This window comes from Danio rerio, chromosome 22 (genome assembly GCF_052040795.2).
Source record: "Danio rerio strain M-AB ecotype USA chromosome 22, GRCz13ab, whole genome shotgun sequence".
Lineage (NCBI taxonomy): Eukaryota > Metazoa > Chordata > Actinopteri > Cypriniformes > Danionidae > Danio > Danio rerio.
This window is the reverse complement of record NC_141042.1, coordinates 26,396,433-26,414,754: the sequence shown is the minus strand read 5'-3', so window position 1 is coordinate 26,414,754 and position 18,322 is coordinate 26,396,433. Positions and strand designations below refer to the sequence as shown.

Genomic DNA, 18,322 nt, shown 5'->3' with positions numbered 1-18,322 from the left:
ACTTTAAAAAAAATGTCTAGATAAAAGAATATAGATATAAGTGATGTAGTTTTTTTGTTATTTCTTTTTTTTTTACTTTTCTTAAGAAGGATAGAAAGTGTGATCATGGCCCACACTCCTAACCAGCAGGTGGCGGTAATGCACTCAAAGTTGTATGCCAACTGCCAATAAAACTCATAAGAAGTAGAAGAAGCTTCATCTCTACAACTTCTGTGCATGCCTGCTGGGACGGATTAGCCAATGGGCCTTGTGGGCACAGTCCCAGGGGCCCGTGTGCACTTGGGGCCCCTGCGTGGGTTGGGGGATGTGATATAAAGTCAAAAGTGCCTCGTGAGTAGGCCACTTAATAATGTTCAGTCTATTTCATATGTGTTACAGCATCTAAATAGTGATTATATTCTATAAAAAGTTATTTTCCCCCTGGTGTTAAATGTTAGCAACATCTTAATAGAATTGATTTATATCTACAATGTTATCTGCAATCTTCCGAAGTCATTTGCCGCAACTAGCCCTACTTCACCCGTATTCTCCGACTTCATGGCTCTGCGTGAAGAACATTTAATAGATGGAGAGAAATGCGAGAGAAAGAGGAGAGGAGGCATCTTTTTGAGGCATGTTCCATGCATACCTTCTTTAAACAGACCCATGATCAGAATGAGGGTATAGAACAGGGGTCACCAATCTCGGTCCTGGAGGGCCGGTGTCCTGCAGATTTTAGCTCCAACCCTAATCAAACACACCTGAACAAGCTAATCAAGCTCTCACTGTGTATACTTGAAACATCCAGGCAGGTGTGTTAAGGCAAGTTAGAGCTAAACCCTGCAGGGACACCGGCCCTCCAGGACCAGGATTGGTGACCCCGGGTATAGAAGAAGACGTTATGGTAACATTAGATGAGTAAGCTAGCATTAACCAGGCGGAGGAGAGTAACGGCAGCGCAGCGCGCACAGGAGTCATCATGTCAGAGAGAATCAGACAGACAAAGGAGAGAGGGAGACAGAGAGAGAGAAAAACAGAGAGACCGGAGAGGAGAAGTGGTATAGTGTGTGTGATTTCTGATACTTTTAGGTTTATAATTAAGTATAATCAAGAGGAGAGTAAAAAAAAAAAAATACAGGGAAAATACAGGGAATACAGGAGGAGAGAGGCACTAAATCATTAATAGGTGTGCGTATTATGAAAGACTCAGATTCATTGAACTGGATTGAAGAGGCATTGTGTGTTATATGCCATGCCAATAATATACTTTATACGTTTGTAAAAGTTATACATTAAAAATACCCTTAAAAAATAAAATAAAATATTGTAACAAATATGGCCGACCAGACACATAATTATTTTGCTTTTTATTCAACAAATGAGCCAACTTTTATCCAAGGAAGACTCAATGGTTAGTTGTGATCTGATTCTAAGGAATTTATGACCCAAAGGAATGTACCCACAGCACAGCACAACTGAATTGAACAGGACTTGTTTAAGCTCCTTGTTTAAGACTGATGTTTTAATGTAAACTTAACTCTCTCTCTTTATGTGTAATCATGTGTTTTGCAACGTTTTCCTTGCTCTTGTATCAATATTTTGTTTTTAATATCTCTGCATAAAATGTTTAACTCTAGCGAAGCTAAACGACCTCTTAAACTGTTCATATTTATTTTTAAGCTTACTTGCTGTGCTAATTGATCGTTGACATTTTATGTTAATACGAGTGCAACATGTTAACATTTTAAGAGACTTGAACATTTCTGCCTCAATTTGCATAAAATTTGCCTATGCAAATTCCTCTGCCTCGGACAAAGAGCCATAAAGCCATGATTCAAGGAAGTTAGTTTCTAATTGGTCAACTTTCCATAGAGGGTGGATCTGAACCTGCCCTATAAAGCTTGGGACCAAAGCCACACCTCGCTCTCTGCTCTGAAACTCTCTTTGAACTGCAACTTTCTTTTAACCGCAACTCTCTTGAACCTGGCTCTCTGCTCTGAAACCCTCTTCTAAACTGCAACTCTCTGCTCTGAAACCTCTTCAAACTCTCTGCAACTTCTTCAGAAAGAACTCTTCTCTCAACTCTCTTCTCTGAAACCTCTTCATCTGCAACGACCTAAGAATGAGACCTAAGCAGAGAAACCTCCAGGAAAGCAGACGGAGACCCAGACGGAAAGGGTTAATCATACAGCTCGGACATTTCACATCTCGGATACCTTATTTCCGTTATTTTCCATCGAGAGTCTAGTAAAGTTAGTGCGTCACAAACCAGTGGTCAGCACAACTGGCCCCTTTTGCCGCTTCAACTTCAAACACCGACTCACCCTATAGCCCATTTACACCTAGGACAGAGTTTAGAGGAAAGAAGATCGAATGTCACATAAGAATCACACAGATAAAGCGCACCATTGCACCATAATGAAACTATTAAAATGGTGACATCCGAAGCATACACATTACTGCACCGAATTAGCTACATTAAACTTCTATATGCATAAGCCATTCGTGGACTGATGCGCTTTTTTAAACATGCAGATTTAAAAAATTGATTTAAAATATCTACGCTTAGCCTATTTGTTTCCCCTTCAATCATTTTCAATCATTGGTGTAAATGGGCCTTAATACAGTTTAAAGCGAAGTTGCCTGAAAGGATGACAGGATCCTTCATGTCTATTGTTTGGCTTGCGTTGTGCATATTTGAAAATAACTGTCAGGTGAAGGGCGGCAACGCAGTGGCGCAGTAGGTAGTGCTTTCACCTCACAGCAAAAAGGTCTGTGTGGAATTTGTATGTTATCCCTGCGTTCGCGTGGGTTTCCTCTAGGTGCTCTGGTTTCTCCTGTGTTAATGGTACACTGCATTGTGCTTTAACTGGGAAAAAATAACAACCCGAAAACACTGAATTGGATTACAAGGGTTGCTGCAGAAAATATCTTAATAAAACTAACAAAAATAATAATAATAATAATTCCCAGTGATGGGTTGCAGCTGGAAGGGCATCCGCTGCGTAAAACATATGCTGGATGAGTTGTTGGTTCATTGCGCTGTGGCAACCCCATATTAAAAGGGGCCTAAGCCGAAAAGAAAAACGAATCAATGAATAATAATAGTAATTTATATATAAAATAATCTTTACATACAGATGCCACGCAAGTGGCCTACTATTTTAGAGGAGTTACATTTGAATTGCTGCTGCCCCCTTTCCCCATCTCAAACTTGAAAGTTGCAGAGAGAACACCTTGATGCCTTAGCCTCAATAGCAAAAGATCATAGCCCATTTACAAGTGACAGTGAAAGTTTAGTGGAAGAATGTCAAATCAGAATCACGCAGATGAAGCACACCAGCTGCTATCATCATGAAAATATTAAAATGGTAATGGATTAACTTTGCTTATTTGCAGCAGCTTTTTTTTTGCGCAACAGAAATTTGGCGTTGGGAAGCATTTAATGGATAAAAAGGATTAATAGTGAAATCGGCTTTTCGTCGCATCCCTATTAACTATATCAGTGAATTGAAGGCCTTAAAGTGTCATATCTCGATAGAATAGCCTAAGTTATATTAACTTAGAAATAGAAATAATTTAAAGAATAAAGATATTAAAAAATCACATTAAATAGAAATAAACCAATTATAAATTTGTTTTGGTTGTCTTCATTTTGATGCCCTCATGATGATGCGATGTGCTTTATCATTATGAGCGTTTTACGTTATAACTAACGTGATTCAAATGATAGATCTGCGACAGAGAAAGGGGTTTTGGGAAACACAACAAATAAAGAGTTCCAGTATTTGTGTGTTGGAGGCAGTGGAGCTGTCACCGACTCGGTCCCAGTCATTCCCCTCGCTGGCCAGCAGAGGTGATAATCACCGGACTATAGACATTGCGTCACCCATCTACACTGATTGCAGACACACCTGACACGCATCCAGCAATCACACTCCACACACATATAAGCAGCACTCACACGCTACTTCATTGCAAAGTCTTGTTTTTCCCTGGCTAAGACTACTGAGCGGTCTCAGCCTTGTTTGCCTTCCTGTCGTGATCCTGCTTCGTTTACTGACCCAGTCTTGCCTGCTGCCTGCCTTGTACTTCAGCCTGAATCCTGACTTTGATCCTAGTCGCCTGCATTTAAACTCTAGCCTGCTTACCAACTCTGAGACTAGCCGCCTGCCTCTGACCCATGCCTGCTTACTCATCCTGTGTTTACTAGTGGTGGGCAAAGTGAGGCTTCATAAAACACTGAAACAATCGAAGCAAATGAGTCGAAGCTTCGAAACGTTTTGAAACCCCACTCTACGGTGACTTTTCTAGTGGTCCTTTTTATGTATTTCACCGAAACAGCTTCAGCAAGAACATTTTAGCATATTGAGGTATTAAACCCAACTTTGTAGAATTATGTATTCAAGAAATTTAGTGGAGCGTTTCTGACTTTCATGTGGGCATAGTGGGTTCGAATCCAGGCTGATACAGCTATTTTGAAATGCTTTAATACCAGTTGGTAATGCTTTGTTCTTGTTTCGTTTTGTTTCAACATTGGTCTGACATCCGAATAAACACTTTGTGAATAAATATGTCTTGTTTTAGTATTAAAACGGTTATTGCTAGATCTGACACAGTTGTGGCCAGAAGGTATCAAGAATTAGTTTTAGTATTAATTAAATTTCCCATTTATTGTATTTCATTAATGTCTATCTAAACCCAACCATCAGTACTGTAAAAATATTTATTATTGTTACAACAATGATGCTATATTGATGACGTATCTGCAGCTGTAATCTATTTAGGCTACACCATAAAACAGAAACATGATTAAAATACATAAAACCATGATTTGGGAGTATTTGTTCAAGTTGGGATTCGAACCCAAAAGACATTGGAAGAATAGTAACAGCATGCAAACGAACAGTCCACCAGGCCACATGAGAAAGATATAGAATTAGAGTCCGGCAAAAACATGTAGATTTGCCAGGTCTCGAAACCCTTCTTAACTGATCGATGGTTTGGATCACTTTAGTCACGTGACTTGGGTGTTTCGGATCATGCTTCGGTGCAGTGTTTCGAAACACTTGCGCTTCGGGATCTCGAAACTGTATCGAAACCTCAGTTTCACGTCAGCCATCCCTAGTGTTTACCTGCCGCCAGCCAAACGACTACATACAACTGTGTTTGATTTGAGTTTGCGCACGTACAACATCTGTGTGCTATTGTTTATTAAACTGTTTAATAAAAATACTGCAAATGGATCCCTTTGTGTCAGCCACTTCGTTACAGGAGCGGGTCATTGTTGGTTGAACACACAGCAGCACACACACTCCCCCAGTAAGATGGGCAGTTTCTGTTCGAAAGGGACTCAAAGTTGTTTTGTATGTGTTGGATTATCGGGTAGAATTTCTCCCGGATCTCGGAGTATTTCGTGCACTCGATATGCAGCTCTGTCTCAATCAGCTGCTGAGGCAGTGTGGGCACAGCCGCTTCTCCACCGGCAGCCATGTTTATCTGTGCCGGCCCGTCTCTACGGCCAGCTGATGTCCGCTGCCCGCTTCTAACATGTTAGAAAATACTATAAATCAAGCTGTCGGTATCTCCCCGCGGTTGAAATTGTTCGTTATTCAAAAAAAGAACAAATATCAGCGCACAGAAGTTGCTTTATAGATTTATTTTAGGCCTGTATTCAGCTGACAGCGCACGTTTTAATCTTGCAATTATGATAACTTTTAGAGATGTCTGTTTTTATCAAATTTTCTGTCATTTATTTCTCATTTGCTACTCTTTTGGCATTCAAACCCAGTCAACAAATTTCCTTTGGCCCTGTCTGGCCCAAATCAACAGCTAAGATGTAGCCCAGATCAGTTAGTGTTCCCCAGCCCAGAACTGGCCCACATCTGTTTAGCCAGAACTAAACCAAAGTAGTGCCACAACTCCACCAAGCTTGAGCCAAGTAATACATTTTTTATGTGGCCCAGATATGGACCTTGTATTCAATATTAGTAAGGCTGAGTTCTGTTATGCCCTTATGTGGCCCACATGTGGCTGACCACATTTATTAACTGAGTAAATCACACAACAAAAATTACAATCAAATTTACTTTAATCAATGCAAATAACATTCAGATAAAACAATTATTGAACAAAATTTGGACAAATAAAGACCTAGAAAACAATTTTACAACATACAAAGAGAAAAATATAAAATAGAAATAATTGTTAAATATAGATAAATATTAGATAAATATAAATATCATATATTTGATGCAAAGATTATATAATACTCACAAAAATTTCAACACACTACCGGTCAAAGTTTGGGGTCTGTCAGATTCTTATACATTTTAAAATAAGCTTCTCCTGCTCACCAAGGCTGCATTTATTTCATCAAAAATACAGAACACATTGTAAAATTGTGAAATATTATTGCACTGTAAAATAACTGTTCAAAAGTAGTTTATCATTTAATTTAGTAATTTATTCCAGTAGTTTTAATGCTGATTTTTATAGCTTCATTACTCCAGTCTTCAGAGTCACACGATCCTTCAGAAATCACTCTGATATTAAGTATTACTATTAATAATGTTAATAGTAATAAAAGCAGTAATGACTGGAGTAATTATTTTATTTGACACTACATACAATAAGAAAGCAGTTATTTACAATTTTAATAAATATTAAACAATTTTCGTTTAACATTTTTTTTATTCCGACTTGATGAACAGAATCATTTTCTTAAAAAAAATGCTATAACTTAAAAATTAAAATTCTCTCATCATTCACTTCTTCCAAACCTGTTTGTCTTTTTTCTTTTTTTTTTTTTTTTACACAAAAAAGACATTTATTAGAAAAACTGAATACCTGTAACCACCGATACCCATAGTATGAAAAAACACTGCAGTGTTTGGGGGTTCTGAGTTTGTCTGAGGTAATTAGACTACAGAAATGTAGAATCCACACAAAGCCTGAAGCTCATCCATCAGTTCTTGCCATGTGACTCGTGGTTTTCAACTTGGTGAACTTGGGAAATGTGAGTGCACACAATATGCAATCCCAATGCCATCCAGCGCACTAAAGATGAGATATGTGAACGGCATAAGCAGCTACTCTCTTCTCTTCACATTCAGAAGTTAACTTAACTCCCGATCCTGCACAAAAATCCAATTTAGCCTGTTTAGGTTGAGTTGGGCCGCCGTGTTTCTGGGTGCCAGTGTCCTTGGTGATGAGTATTGTCCAGCTGGTTGAGTTAAAAGCAGTGGAAAGTTCTTTAGAGACTGGACATAGTGTAGACTGAATTTCACAGAAATATTTATGTTTTACACTCAATGAGGGGAGTGAGGGGATTCTGTCTGACAGCACCTGCAGTGAAGAAGAATTAAAATAATATGATCAGCAATACAACCTGGAGGTACAGCTGCAAAATTACAAATCAAATCAAAATGATAAACTGTGTGGTGAAACTAAATACATGTAATCTATTACATTTTTAAATATTTAAACAAATGTTGTATATTTTCTATTATATATAGTATTCACATAAGTGCAATAAATTGTTAATGATTCTCCCACACTGTTAGACCTTACCAGGCTTTTTGCAACTGTTGCCAGTTACTTACTGTAACTGAACCATTACAGCGAGTGGCTGGCAACAGTGTTGCCAGATATTTACTGTAACTGAACCGATACAGTGAGTAGCAGGCAACAGTGTTGCCAATTATTTACTGCAACCGAACCATTACAGTGATTAGCTGGCAACAGTGTTGCCAGTTAATTACTGTAATAGAGCAGTAGTGGTAACTAACTGGAAACTGTGTACAGTTAATTACTGTACTGTAGTGTTACAACTCACAGCATTATACTGCATACACATTAATAGTATATCATATATAGTTATTGTAGTGTTACTAAAATTAATCAGTATTCTTAGCTGTTATTTAAAATAGAAGGCAAAAAAATTACAAATTTATTTTATTGTTTTGGCAGCAAACAAATATACAACAGAAAATGTATAACAAAATTAAGAAATCAGCAGATATAAATATCATCTTACATATTACTGAGAGCCACAGGTCTGCACAGTAAGGCTGTGGTCACACTAACGTTTGAGCATGCAAAATTCTGTCATAAGGCACTGCGAATTAAACAAAATAATTAGAGATTGAAAAAGCAAGCGACTGGTCCATAATTTCTGTTCAGAGAGGTCATGATTTGAGCTTTGATTAGTCTCAAGCAATCACATGATGTGATTTCGCTGGTCAGAGTTCTTCAAGCTTGAACTTTCCAATGCTACAAACTGTAAAATTTGTTGCATGAGCTTGCAATCCAGGTCTGCAGTACTCACATGCGTATGAATGGAAGTCTATAGGGAGAAAAGTGCAGTGTGACTGGGACTTTAAGCGGTAACTCTAATTAAACACACCTGATCAAACTAATTAAGGCTTGTTAGAAATCTACAGGTAATGTTGAAGCAGGGTGGGTACTAAACTCTGCTGCGCTTCAGTTCTCCAAGAACTTGGAGTTTGACCCCCATGGTATATAGCAGGGGTGCTCAATCCTGTTCCTGGAGATCTACCTTCCTGCAGATTTCAGTTGCTACCCATATTAAACACACCTGCCTGTAATTATCAAGTGGTGTTCAGGTCCTAATTAAGTGGTTCAGGTGATTTTGATATGTGTAGCAACTGAAATCTGCAGGAAGGTAGATCTCCAGGAACAGGATTGAGCACCCCTGGTATATAGCATACTTTTAAAGCAACTTCCAACATTTATCACAATCACATATGCAATAAAAAAACGCACGCACGCACACACACACACACAGAGAAAGTGCTGCAGTGAAATGTGTTACTCTCTCCTCAATGCGAACCATGCATAAAAAACTGAGAAGCAAAAACACAAAGGCTGCGTCCGAAACCGCCTACTACTCAGTAGGTACTGCATTTCAATTTAAACGTACTACTCGGCCGTTAGAAAAGTACGTTCTATACAGTATGAATGTGAAAAGTATGAATAGAATTCGGACGTACTACATCCGCCATTTTGTCATGGTCACGTGACCTACCTGCGTCAGTTGCGTCGCTTTCCATTCATGAATTCGCTCGCGGGGCATCATGGGATAGTGCAGCATGCATAGGATGCGCACTCCGGAATCTCGCCGGAAGTAGTAAGTCATCCGGGTACTTCTCGCATACTGATTTTCGAATTCTATGAATTCGGACATACTACTTGGCTCGCATACTGATTTTGGCGTACTATATAGTATGGAAGTATGCGGTTTCGGACGCAGCCATAATAATTATTTTGTTTTTTAAATAATTAAAAAATAAGCATATGAAAAGAACACATAGATAGAGATATAGATAGAAACATGTTTGTCAAACACAGACACATACTGTCAATTCTCAATAAAAAGTTTTAAATAATTATTGAAAAAAAAACAAAAATAAAGTCGGCAACACCGAAAATCCAAAGGATCCAATCTTTTATTGTTATAATTATTATTTATTTACTTTAAAAATCTCATGACAACAAACTTTTCTATTGTTTCTAATATAAATTCATAGGTGGAAACACTCACACAAACTCACAACCTGGGACCGGACAGTGGAGCTTTTGTGTGTGGATGGTTATGTGTATCCTATTTTTGTGATTCCCTGTGATGATTTCTGTGCGCATGTTACCTTACTGAGATGATGGAATTTAATGGTTTTTATGTGCATAAAATCTGCTTATTTGCCAGAAAGATACATGAAACTGTTAGCATCTGTACATTGTGACAATATGCAATATCCAATAAATAAACATACTTAAAAGTAATGTGAGAAGTTATATGAGGAGAGGCTAACTAGCTAACAATGTAGCTTTCAAGTACACAGTTCAAGATAACAACACTATAACTTTAAACACAGCCTTATTTTAGAAACCCTCAAAATTCATTTGAACACATTTTACTTACTCATTGTAGATTCTTATTTAAAGCCTAAAACATATCAGACTACATCTGGATTGATAGACAGAGAATAGAGCACACTCAGCAGTAAACAAATCAAACACCTGACTCCCTTAAAGGGCCAGCATTTTCTGAAAACTAAAACTTCTAAAACTTTTTTTATTAAGAATAAGACGGACAGCCTGTGGGAGTGTCTGGTGATGCCTAAATCATTGTTTTCTGCCTTTAAAATGCACGTCTCTATAATTAGCAACATAAAGCATTTGAGTAGACGGGACAGTACTGGTTGAACAGTAATTTGCCATTTATTGTCACAGTTACTACCTGTAATGTTAACATAAAGTAAATTACTGTAATTTATCATTTGCACTACACAATTTAATACAAAGTCTACTCCTTTTACAGTAAAATACTGTTTCTTTCATTACAGCAAAACACTGGCTATTTTACAGTTATTTGCTGCATAATCTACAGGGTAACAGTGCAGTTAAGCTTTAACCTTAATTAAACACACCTGATCAAACTAAATCTAAAGGTGGTGTGTTGAAGCAGGGCTGGAATTAAATTCTGCTAGGCTGCGGCCTTCCAGGAGTTTGACACCCCTGGTACATAGCATATTTTCAAAGCAACTGCGTACATTTATCACAATTATGCACATATCATTGAATAAAAACAATAAAAATATAAAAACCTTATCCAAAGCAAAAAAAAAATATTAATAAAAATAATTTGATTCTCATGTTGTTCCAAATCTGTAGTAATATTTAAAAAACACAACAAATAACATGATTTATACATTTAATTAGGAAAGCTTTTATATTGTTAATGCCACTTTTACTTGCCAGTTTTCCAGACAAATTCATCGAGTCTCTGCACAAATGTATGTGCGTGTTGTTTAAGATGTTTTTGTTTTTTTAATGACACATTTTTACTAGTTAATTAGCAAAATACTAATATTCAGTTGAAAGTGCAATTTAAAATCTTAACTATTGGTCAAACTAGGCAATTAGATTAAATTGGATTAATTATAGGAAAAGTAAACAAAGTTATTACAATTATTGTGACAATTTCTTTGCTCTGTGTGAATATTTTGCCTTTAAATGCATATCGTCCATATCTTATACTTACCTTTTAATAAGCTCTGTGGCATTAGTTGACTCCTGATGCTCAATGTTAAAAACATAAAAGGACCAAAGAAAACGATGGCTGCAGTGAAATTCAGCTTATCATCAATGCAATGTCTCACTCACCCCTCAATACTGACCATTCACATACCAAAACTGAACAGAATATATATAAAATAAATATAGATAGCAACATAAAGCATCAGAGTAGATGGGGCAGTAATGGTTGAACAGTAATTTACCATTTATTATCACAGTAAATATCTGTAATGGTACATAGAGTAAATTACTGTAATTTATTCTTTGCACTACAGAATTTCATACAAATCCTGCTCCTTTTACAGTAAAATACTGTTTATTTTCATTACAGCTAAACACTGCCTATTTTACAGTTATTTACTGCATAATCTACAGTAAGGGTCAACATTGCAGTTAAGTTTAAAATCAGTTTAAACTTTTCTGCAAATATAAAGTGTTCAGTTTTGTGAACATTAACCCAAGCTCTAATTACTAGGTCATTATCTTCTGGCCTGCACTTGACTTATTTTTCCAATTTTTTATTTTTCCTGTTTTCCTAAACACTTATGTGGCATTGCCTTTGTGTTTCACATTAGCATTGTTATAGCTGAATGTGTAATAAAGTTCACATAGTTCCAAACCTTTATGAGTTTCTTTCCAGAGCTACACAAAATATGATATTTTGAAGAAAGCTGTGAACCTGTAACCATTGACTTACATAGTAGGAAAATCAAATACTACTAAAGTCAATTGTCACAGGTTTCCAGATTTCTTCAAAATATATTATATTTTGTTCAACAGAAGACATAAATAAAACAAAGAGTAATTGAGGACAACTACATTTTTGTGTTAAATATCCTTTTAACTGTTAAAACTATCAAAACAGAGCTAACATAGGTTAATCTTTGAAAACCAAACTAATTACACATGCAATCATATTATTTTTACATTTTTATTTGAGTAGCTTGATAAATTCAAAACGTTTCACTCTAATTTCTTTAGGATTAATACTGTAATTATGTTTGCTTTAAATCTATTTTATAAATGTATTATAAATGAACCTACTGTGGTCAAAGTAACGATTGCAGAGATTACATTGTGCCATTATCACATCGCTATGATTAAATGCTGTCATTTTTGTTGTCCAGTGTGTTAGGTTATTCATAAGAGTAAAAGGTCTCTTCTTCTGTTTGAAGCTCCGTTACAGCGCCACGCTGGTCAAACTGGGTTATTGAAGTCAGTTACATTACAGTTATTGATATCAAATGACTATTAGACAACAAAAATCATTGACTTATAAATGTTGTTGTTGAGTTTCAGCTCTCTATATAATCATTTTACCTTTGTCCATTTTACAATTATAAGCCACTTTTTCTATTGATTTCCACTATCATGTTAGGCCTAATGGGACCGCTTTCATTTTAAACCTTACTAAACCACACTGAAACGTGACTGAACATTTTCACAAATTGATATTTATCTATAATAAATAAACCATATTTTGTGGTCATTGGAAGTTGGCAATAACTTTAATGTTAGCGTTAATTTAAACAGAAAACTGTTGGAGCGCTAACGTTACATAAACACCACGTTCAAAGAGGAAAACATTATACAACTCGACGCATTTCTTAATTAAATGAATAATCACTCAATGAGTCCTAACTTTTACAGATCATGACGAACATTTAAGTAAAATCACTTTAAATGCTAAATTATCACTTACCTGAAGCAAATGACAGGCTGAAAGCATGTTAAGCTCGCAGAGTAACTTGTCAACTGAAGTGTGGTGCGGCAGATGTCTGCTAACGATACACCTGTGTTCAGTTTCACGTGTTTTCCAAATGCAATGCCAAAGTCAGCCATAAGTTGATGTCAACCGATTTCGGCCATAGCTGAGCCTTACTAGGCTCTTATGTATTTTTGTAAACTGGCCCACATACTGCAAAAGGAGCTATGAGCCAGAAGAAAATCTCCGCCTTTTCTGAATGTATGGCAAAACATGGTAATAATCTGGCCCATATCTGTTCAGCCATGCCATACCTCAGCCACATGTGCCAGCTATCACCCACATTTGGCCCAAATTTTCTTGCTATCTGGGAATTTGCTTTGAACTTGAAAGAGAGAAAGAATCTGATTTAGCCTGTCAGAGTGAGCACATTACTCCTGAATAGCATTTCTTTTTTTATTTCAGTCTTTACTTTAACCTATTAAAAAGAAAAGTGGGTTACACTTCATAATAACTACACACTATAAATCATTTATTAAGCATTAGCAAATAGTGAACCCATTATCTGTTAAGCATTAACTCTACATTAATAAGCATTAGTAAGCTGTTTATAACTGCAGCTACAAATGCTCTATTCTTGACTTATAAGCACCTATATAATGTGTTTAATGATTGTATTTTCATACTTAGTTAATGATTTATTTTTCATTACTAAATTAAGTATCACAATATTTACAAACCGTTTGTATTTAAGAGTAGTTGAGGGTTTTTAGGATCATTCAGAATGAGTAAGTAAATAATAAAATATTGAAATCAAAGTTTATATGTCTTATTATTCAGGCATTTAGTAATAGTTACTATATATGTTTATAAATGCTTTATTAACTCAACATTATGCAGTTTTGTGACCTAATCTAAAGTGAGGACTATTCATGCTTTATAAATCCCTTATAAATGACAAATAAAGGCTGATTTTATTTATTAGATTATTAGACACACACGTTCTAGATATACTCTACACCGGGATGACACAAAGGTCATCATATAATCTAAACACTTAAACATCTTTTTTTGGGGCACGTGATTAAGCAGAATGAAAAGAAACATGGCTTTTGATACGTTTTTTCTCTCGTGCTTTAACCACAGTTCTGACAGATAATAGCAGCTTTAACCTTTCAAAGTTGTGTCACAAAAACACTCAGTATTCCACTCAAAGCGCTGTTGAAGCCCATTAGCAGATCGCAATTTACCAGTTGTAAACGCTGTAAACGGAAGTTCTAAACATTCTATAAGAAGACACTGGTCACTATGGTGCACTCCATGCAGCAGCCTAGAAAAACGTCTACAATTGTAACGAGTAGGGGTGTGAATCTACTGGTCTCATGATTTGGTTTGGTTACAATTATCATGCCATCACTTCAATATTTCGGTGCATTGACGTTGCTTCCCATACATAATTTTCGATTTTCGTTTTTTTTGTCTAATATTGGATTTTATTCTAAATGTATGTGCATGTAAAACAATATCATTCGCACAAATCAATTATGGGGTTTTCTCTAAAGAAGTTGTTACTCCACCCAGTTTAGAGCATCATTATGGGCATTTTTTGTTATAACTAACGTGGTTCAAGCGATGGATCTGCAACAAAAACTACAGGTTTTGGGAAACACTCGTCACTACTTTCTCTTCTTAAATGATGCATCACGCTATCAGAGCTCAGCTGCGAGTTAGGTCGATGTTTGGGAAACGCTCCTTGGTAATCTTGCTCAGCATCAGGAGCATAGCAGCAAATTTGTCTGCGAACTAACTTTTTACATAGTAAATTGTCATGATAAATGTCTAAAAATAGATATCAAAAGTCAAATAATAATAAATGCCTGGGTGCTGATCCGCACAGGACTACAGGACTTATTTTGAGAGCAACGTCAGGAGCTCAGATTTGTTTGAGAAAATGGGCGTTTTTAGAACCGCCAACATGTTGATAATAAGTTTTAAATAACCCTTAACACAAAATAAAAAATAAAAAAAAGCCAAAATCCGTTAAATTTTTTTTTTGGGCAAATTAAAAAAAACAAAAAAAAAATAGCAACACAGACCCAGCCTGTATTCTATTATCCTAATTTGGTCTGAACAAGCAATTGTTACCAAACAGATCCTACAGTAGTTACAGGAACTCATCTAATGATTTAAGTTTAAAATTAGGGCTACAGCAACTATAGTATTCGTAAGCTAAATCTAACTGCATTTTACCATAAACATTTGCCCTAGTGTAGGGGTGCTAAACCCCGTTTCAACAGATCTACCTTCCTGCCAAGCAGGGCTGGACTGGGGCAAAAAAAATCGGCCCTGGCATTTTGGGCCAAAGCGGCCCACTAAATTCAATCTAAATGCTATCTATCTATGCATGTCCCATATTTTTATCAACTTATATTCTATAAAACACAAAAGCCATATTCATGGAATAAACAAATAAATAAATAAACACAAACTTTAATCTCAATTTAATTTCTGTATACTGTCCATAAAGATATTTGTTGAGTTCTAAAAAATACTCTATTCATTCATTTATTTTTCTTTGCTTAAGTCCCTTATTTATCAGGGGTTGCTGCAGTGGAATGAACTGCCAACTATTCCAGCATGTTTTATGCAGCAGATGCCTTTCCAGCCACAACCCAATATTAGAAAACACCCATACACAATCATTTACACACACTCATACACTACAGCCAATTCAGCTTATTCAATACACTATTCACTCAGCCTATATTCAATAATAAACATAACAAAAACTGCCTGCTAATGCATGGGTAAATCTTCAAAGGGAACAGTGTTACATTTTAACCTCTTTCACCTCATCCAGCTTGCTGTTTCTAAACAATGAAAACATAATATAAGTCAAATTTGTTTTATTTTGATATTATGATTAACAGAGACCAAACAGCCTTGTGTAGCTGCATATTTATATGAGCATCATATTTACTCTGCATATTTATAACAAAACAGGGCTTAAATATAACTGTCTCCTTTCATTTCCATTGAAAAGAATGAACTTTACCCTGTCTCTTTTGCAGAATATCAGTTTTAATAACCAATAATGGCCATTATAACAGTATAACGTACATTAAATTTCTCTGCGCCTCCCTTGCGTTTCTCCTCTCTGACTCTCGACTATTTTGACAAATACACACAGACGACGCACGCTCACACGGAGTCCAAAATAGGAGTTTGTGATTGGGCCAGCCCAATGTCAAAACAGAAATGAGCCAATGGGCTGCAGAGTGTCACATGGGCTGGCCCGGTGTGTCTGTCCGGGAAAAAAAGCATCTACTTTCAGAGTCACAGATCACAGCAGCGTCAATTAATAGGGCAGAAAAAAAAAACAAGCTGCTAAGCTTTTATTGGGCCGATCGGATCATAAGACAATGATCAGCCCAGCCCAAAAAGTACATCGGCCCACCGGAAAAGTGCCCGGTCTGCCAGATGGCCAGTCCGCCCCTGCTGCCAAGTATGTTACAACCCATAATCAAACACCTACCTTATGTCAAAAGGAAAACAAGATTTTGTTTGTTTCTGAGTTTCTGAGAAATAAAGGGTTACACTTTAAGAGCATTAATGGAGCAAAGAAATAAAAATGTCAAGTATCACTCAGTTCATGAAATAAAATTTAGGTTTCTTAGAATAACAAACTCGTACTAGTGGACCTCCTACAGTAGTCATAGTCATGACCATGTCCACCGTGACCACCATGACCATGTCCGTGACCATCATGTCCACCACTTGCTGATATCAGCAGGGTTGAGTTCAGTAACATCACTGAAAAACACACACCAAAGAACTGATTAAGACACCCGTTTACTGCTAAACACATTCACATTGTAATTAAAACAAAACTTGAGCCACAGGGAAACTATTCCCAACACAACAGTGCAGCCAAAAAGTAGATTCACTGAACATCTGCTTGTCAAACATAAAAAGAAACTCAAAGGTGAGCACTAAAAAACTGAGAGAGAACATGATTCTGCTATCATCTGGCACTGTGCATGGCATCTTTACTGATTCGTATTTATAGGCCTCTGGTGTAAGTGGTAATGAGCGACACCTGTGCGCCACACCGGTCTGCAGTCCCACAGAGGACAACAGGAGGAGGAGTGACCAGCGGATACAGGTTTTTTTTTAATTTCCATGTCTATAATTGATAAGGTTGGTAAGGTTTCCATACCATACAGTTGACCAGCCAAACATTAAAGCGCAATTTGCAGCGGTCGCCTGTTTTCCCATTGTAATGGGAGCGATCTACTGCACGCACATTGCTATAAAGACACCACCTAAAGATGAATTTGCACATTAGAAACATTTACATTCAATAAATGTGCAAATAAAATATGACTTATTATATTTTGATTTGATTATATTTTGCACAGACTTATTATTGATTCCTATTTGTCTTTCTCGTGATAAATAGTAGGCAAAATCTGATATGTAGAGGGTAAAAAAAGGAGAATGAGTTCATCAGATGCTGGATTCGAATCGAGTTCATGCTCGAACGTGTCAAAACATGTGTTCAAGTGTTTTACGAGCTGCGCCACTGAGACTGTTGAAGGTATTTTACACCTATAAATCACATTATTCCTCTTTTAACTCCACAGTGCGATGTTTACATCCATATGTGTTAACCGCACCAGCTAAACTCTCCCTACTCTATTTTTTTCTTCTGTTGTTAATTCCGGAGGACAAACTTGCAAATAACACCGTTTTCCTCCGGTCTACCTCCGAAAGCAGCACCTCCAATTCACATTCGGTTCAAAGTTTCTCTTTTTGCTTGCGTAATTGCATAATTTTCGATTTTCGTTTTTTTTGTCTAATATTGGATTTTATTCTAAATGTATGTGCATGTAAAACAATATCATTCGCACAAATCATTTATGGGGTTTTCTCTAAAGAAGTTGTTACTCCACCCAGTTTAGAGCATCATTATGGGCATTTTTTGTTATAACTAACGTGGTTCAAGCGATGGATCTGCAACAAAAACTACAGGTTTTGGGAAACACTCGTCACTACTTTCTCTTCTTAAATGATGCATCACGCTATCAGAGCTCAGCTGCGAGTTAGGTCGATGTTTGGGAAACGCTCCTTGGTAATCTTGCTCAGCATCAGGAGCATAGCAGCAAATTTGTCTGCGAACTAACTTTTTACATAGTAAATTGTCATGATAAATGTCTAAAAATAGATATCAAAAGTCAAATAATAATAAATGCCTGGGTGCTGATCCGCACAGGACTACAGGACTTATTTTGAGAGCAACGTCAGGAGCTCAGATTTGTTTGAGAAAATGGGCGTTTTTAGAACCGCCAACATGTTGATAATAAGTTTTAAATAACCCTTAACACAAAATAAAAAATAAAAAAAAGCCAAAATCCGTTAAATTTTTTTTTTGGGCAAATTAAAAAAAACAAAAAAAAAATAGCAACACAGACCCAGCCTGTATTCTATTATCCTAATTTGGTCTGAACAAGCAATTGTTACCAAACAGATCCTACA

The 18,322-nt window shown here is 36.6% G+C and overlaps 2 protein-coding genes across 2 annotated transcripts in view; one reads left to right on the top strand and one right to left on the bottom strand.

Annotated features, from left to right (window-relative positions):
- The window catches only part of si:ch211-226h8.14, a 79,543-nt gene extending 62,933 nt beyond the window's left edge, over nt 1–16,610 (bottom strand). The window contains exon 1 of the mRNA XM_087303257.1: nt 16,531–16,610. Within this exon, the coding sequence (XP_087159383.1) occupies nt 16,531–16,595 (65 nt within the window). The 5' untranslated portion in view covers nt 16,596–16,610. The remainder of the gene's footprint in view (nt 1–16,530) is intronic.
- The window catches only part of fam20cl (family with sequence similarity 20 member C, like), a 588,191-nt gene that overhangs the window by 265,346 nt on the left and 304,523 nt on the right, over nt 1–18,322 (top strand). The gene's annotated exons all lie outside the window — the stretch shown is intronic.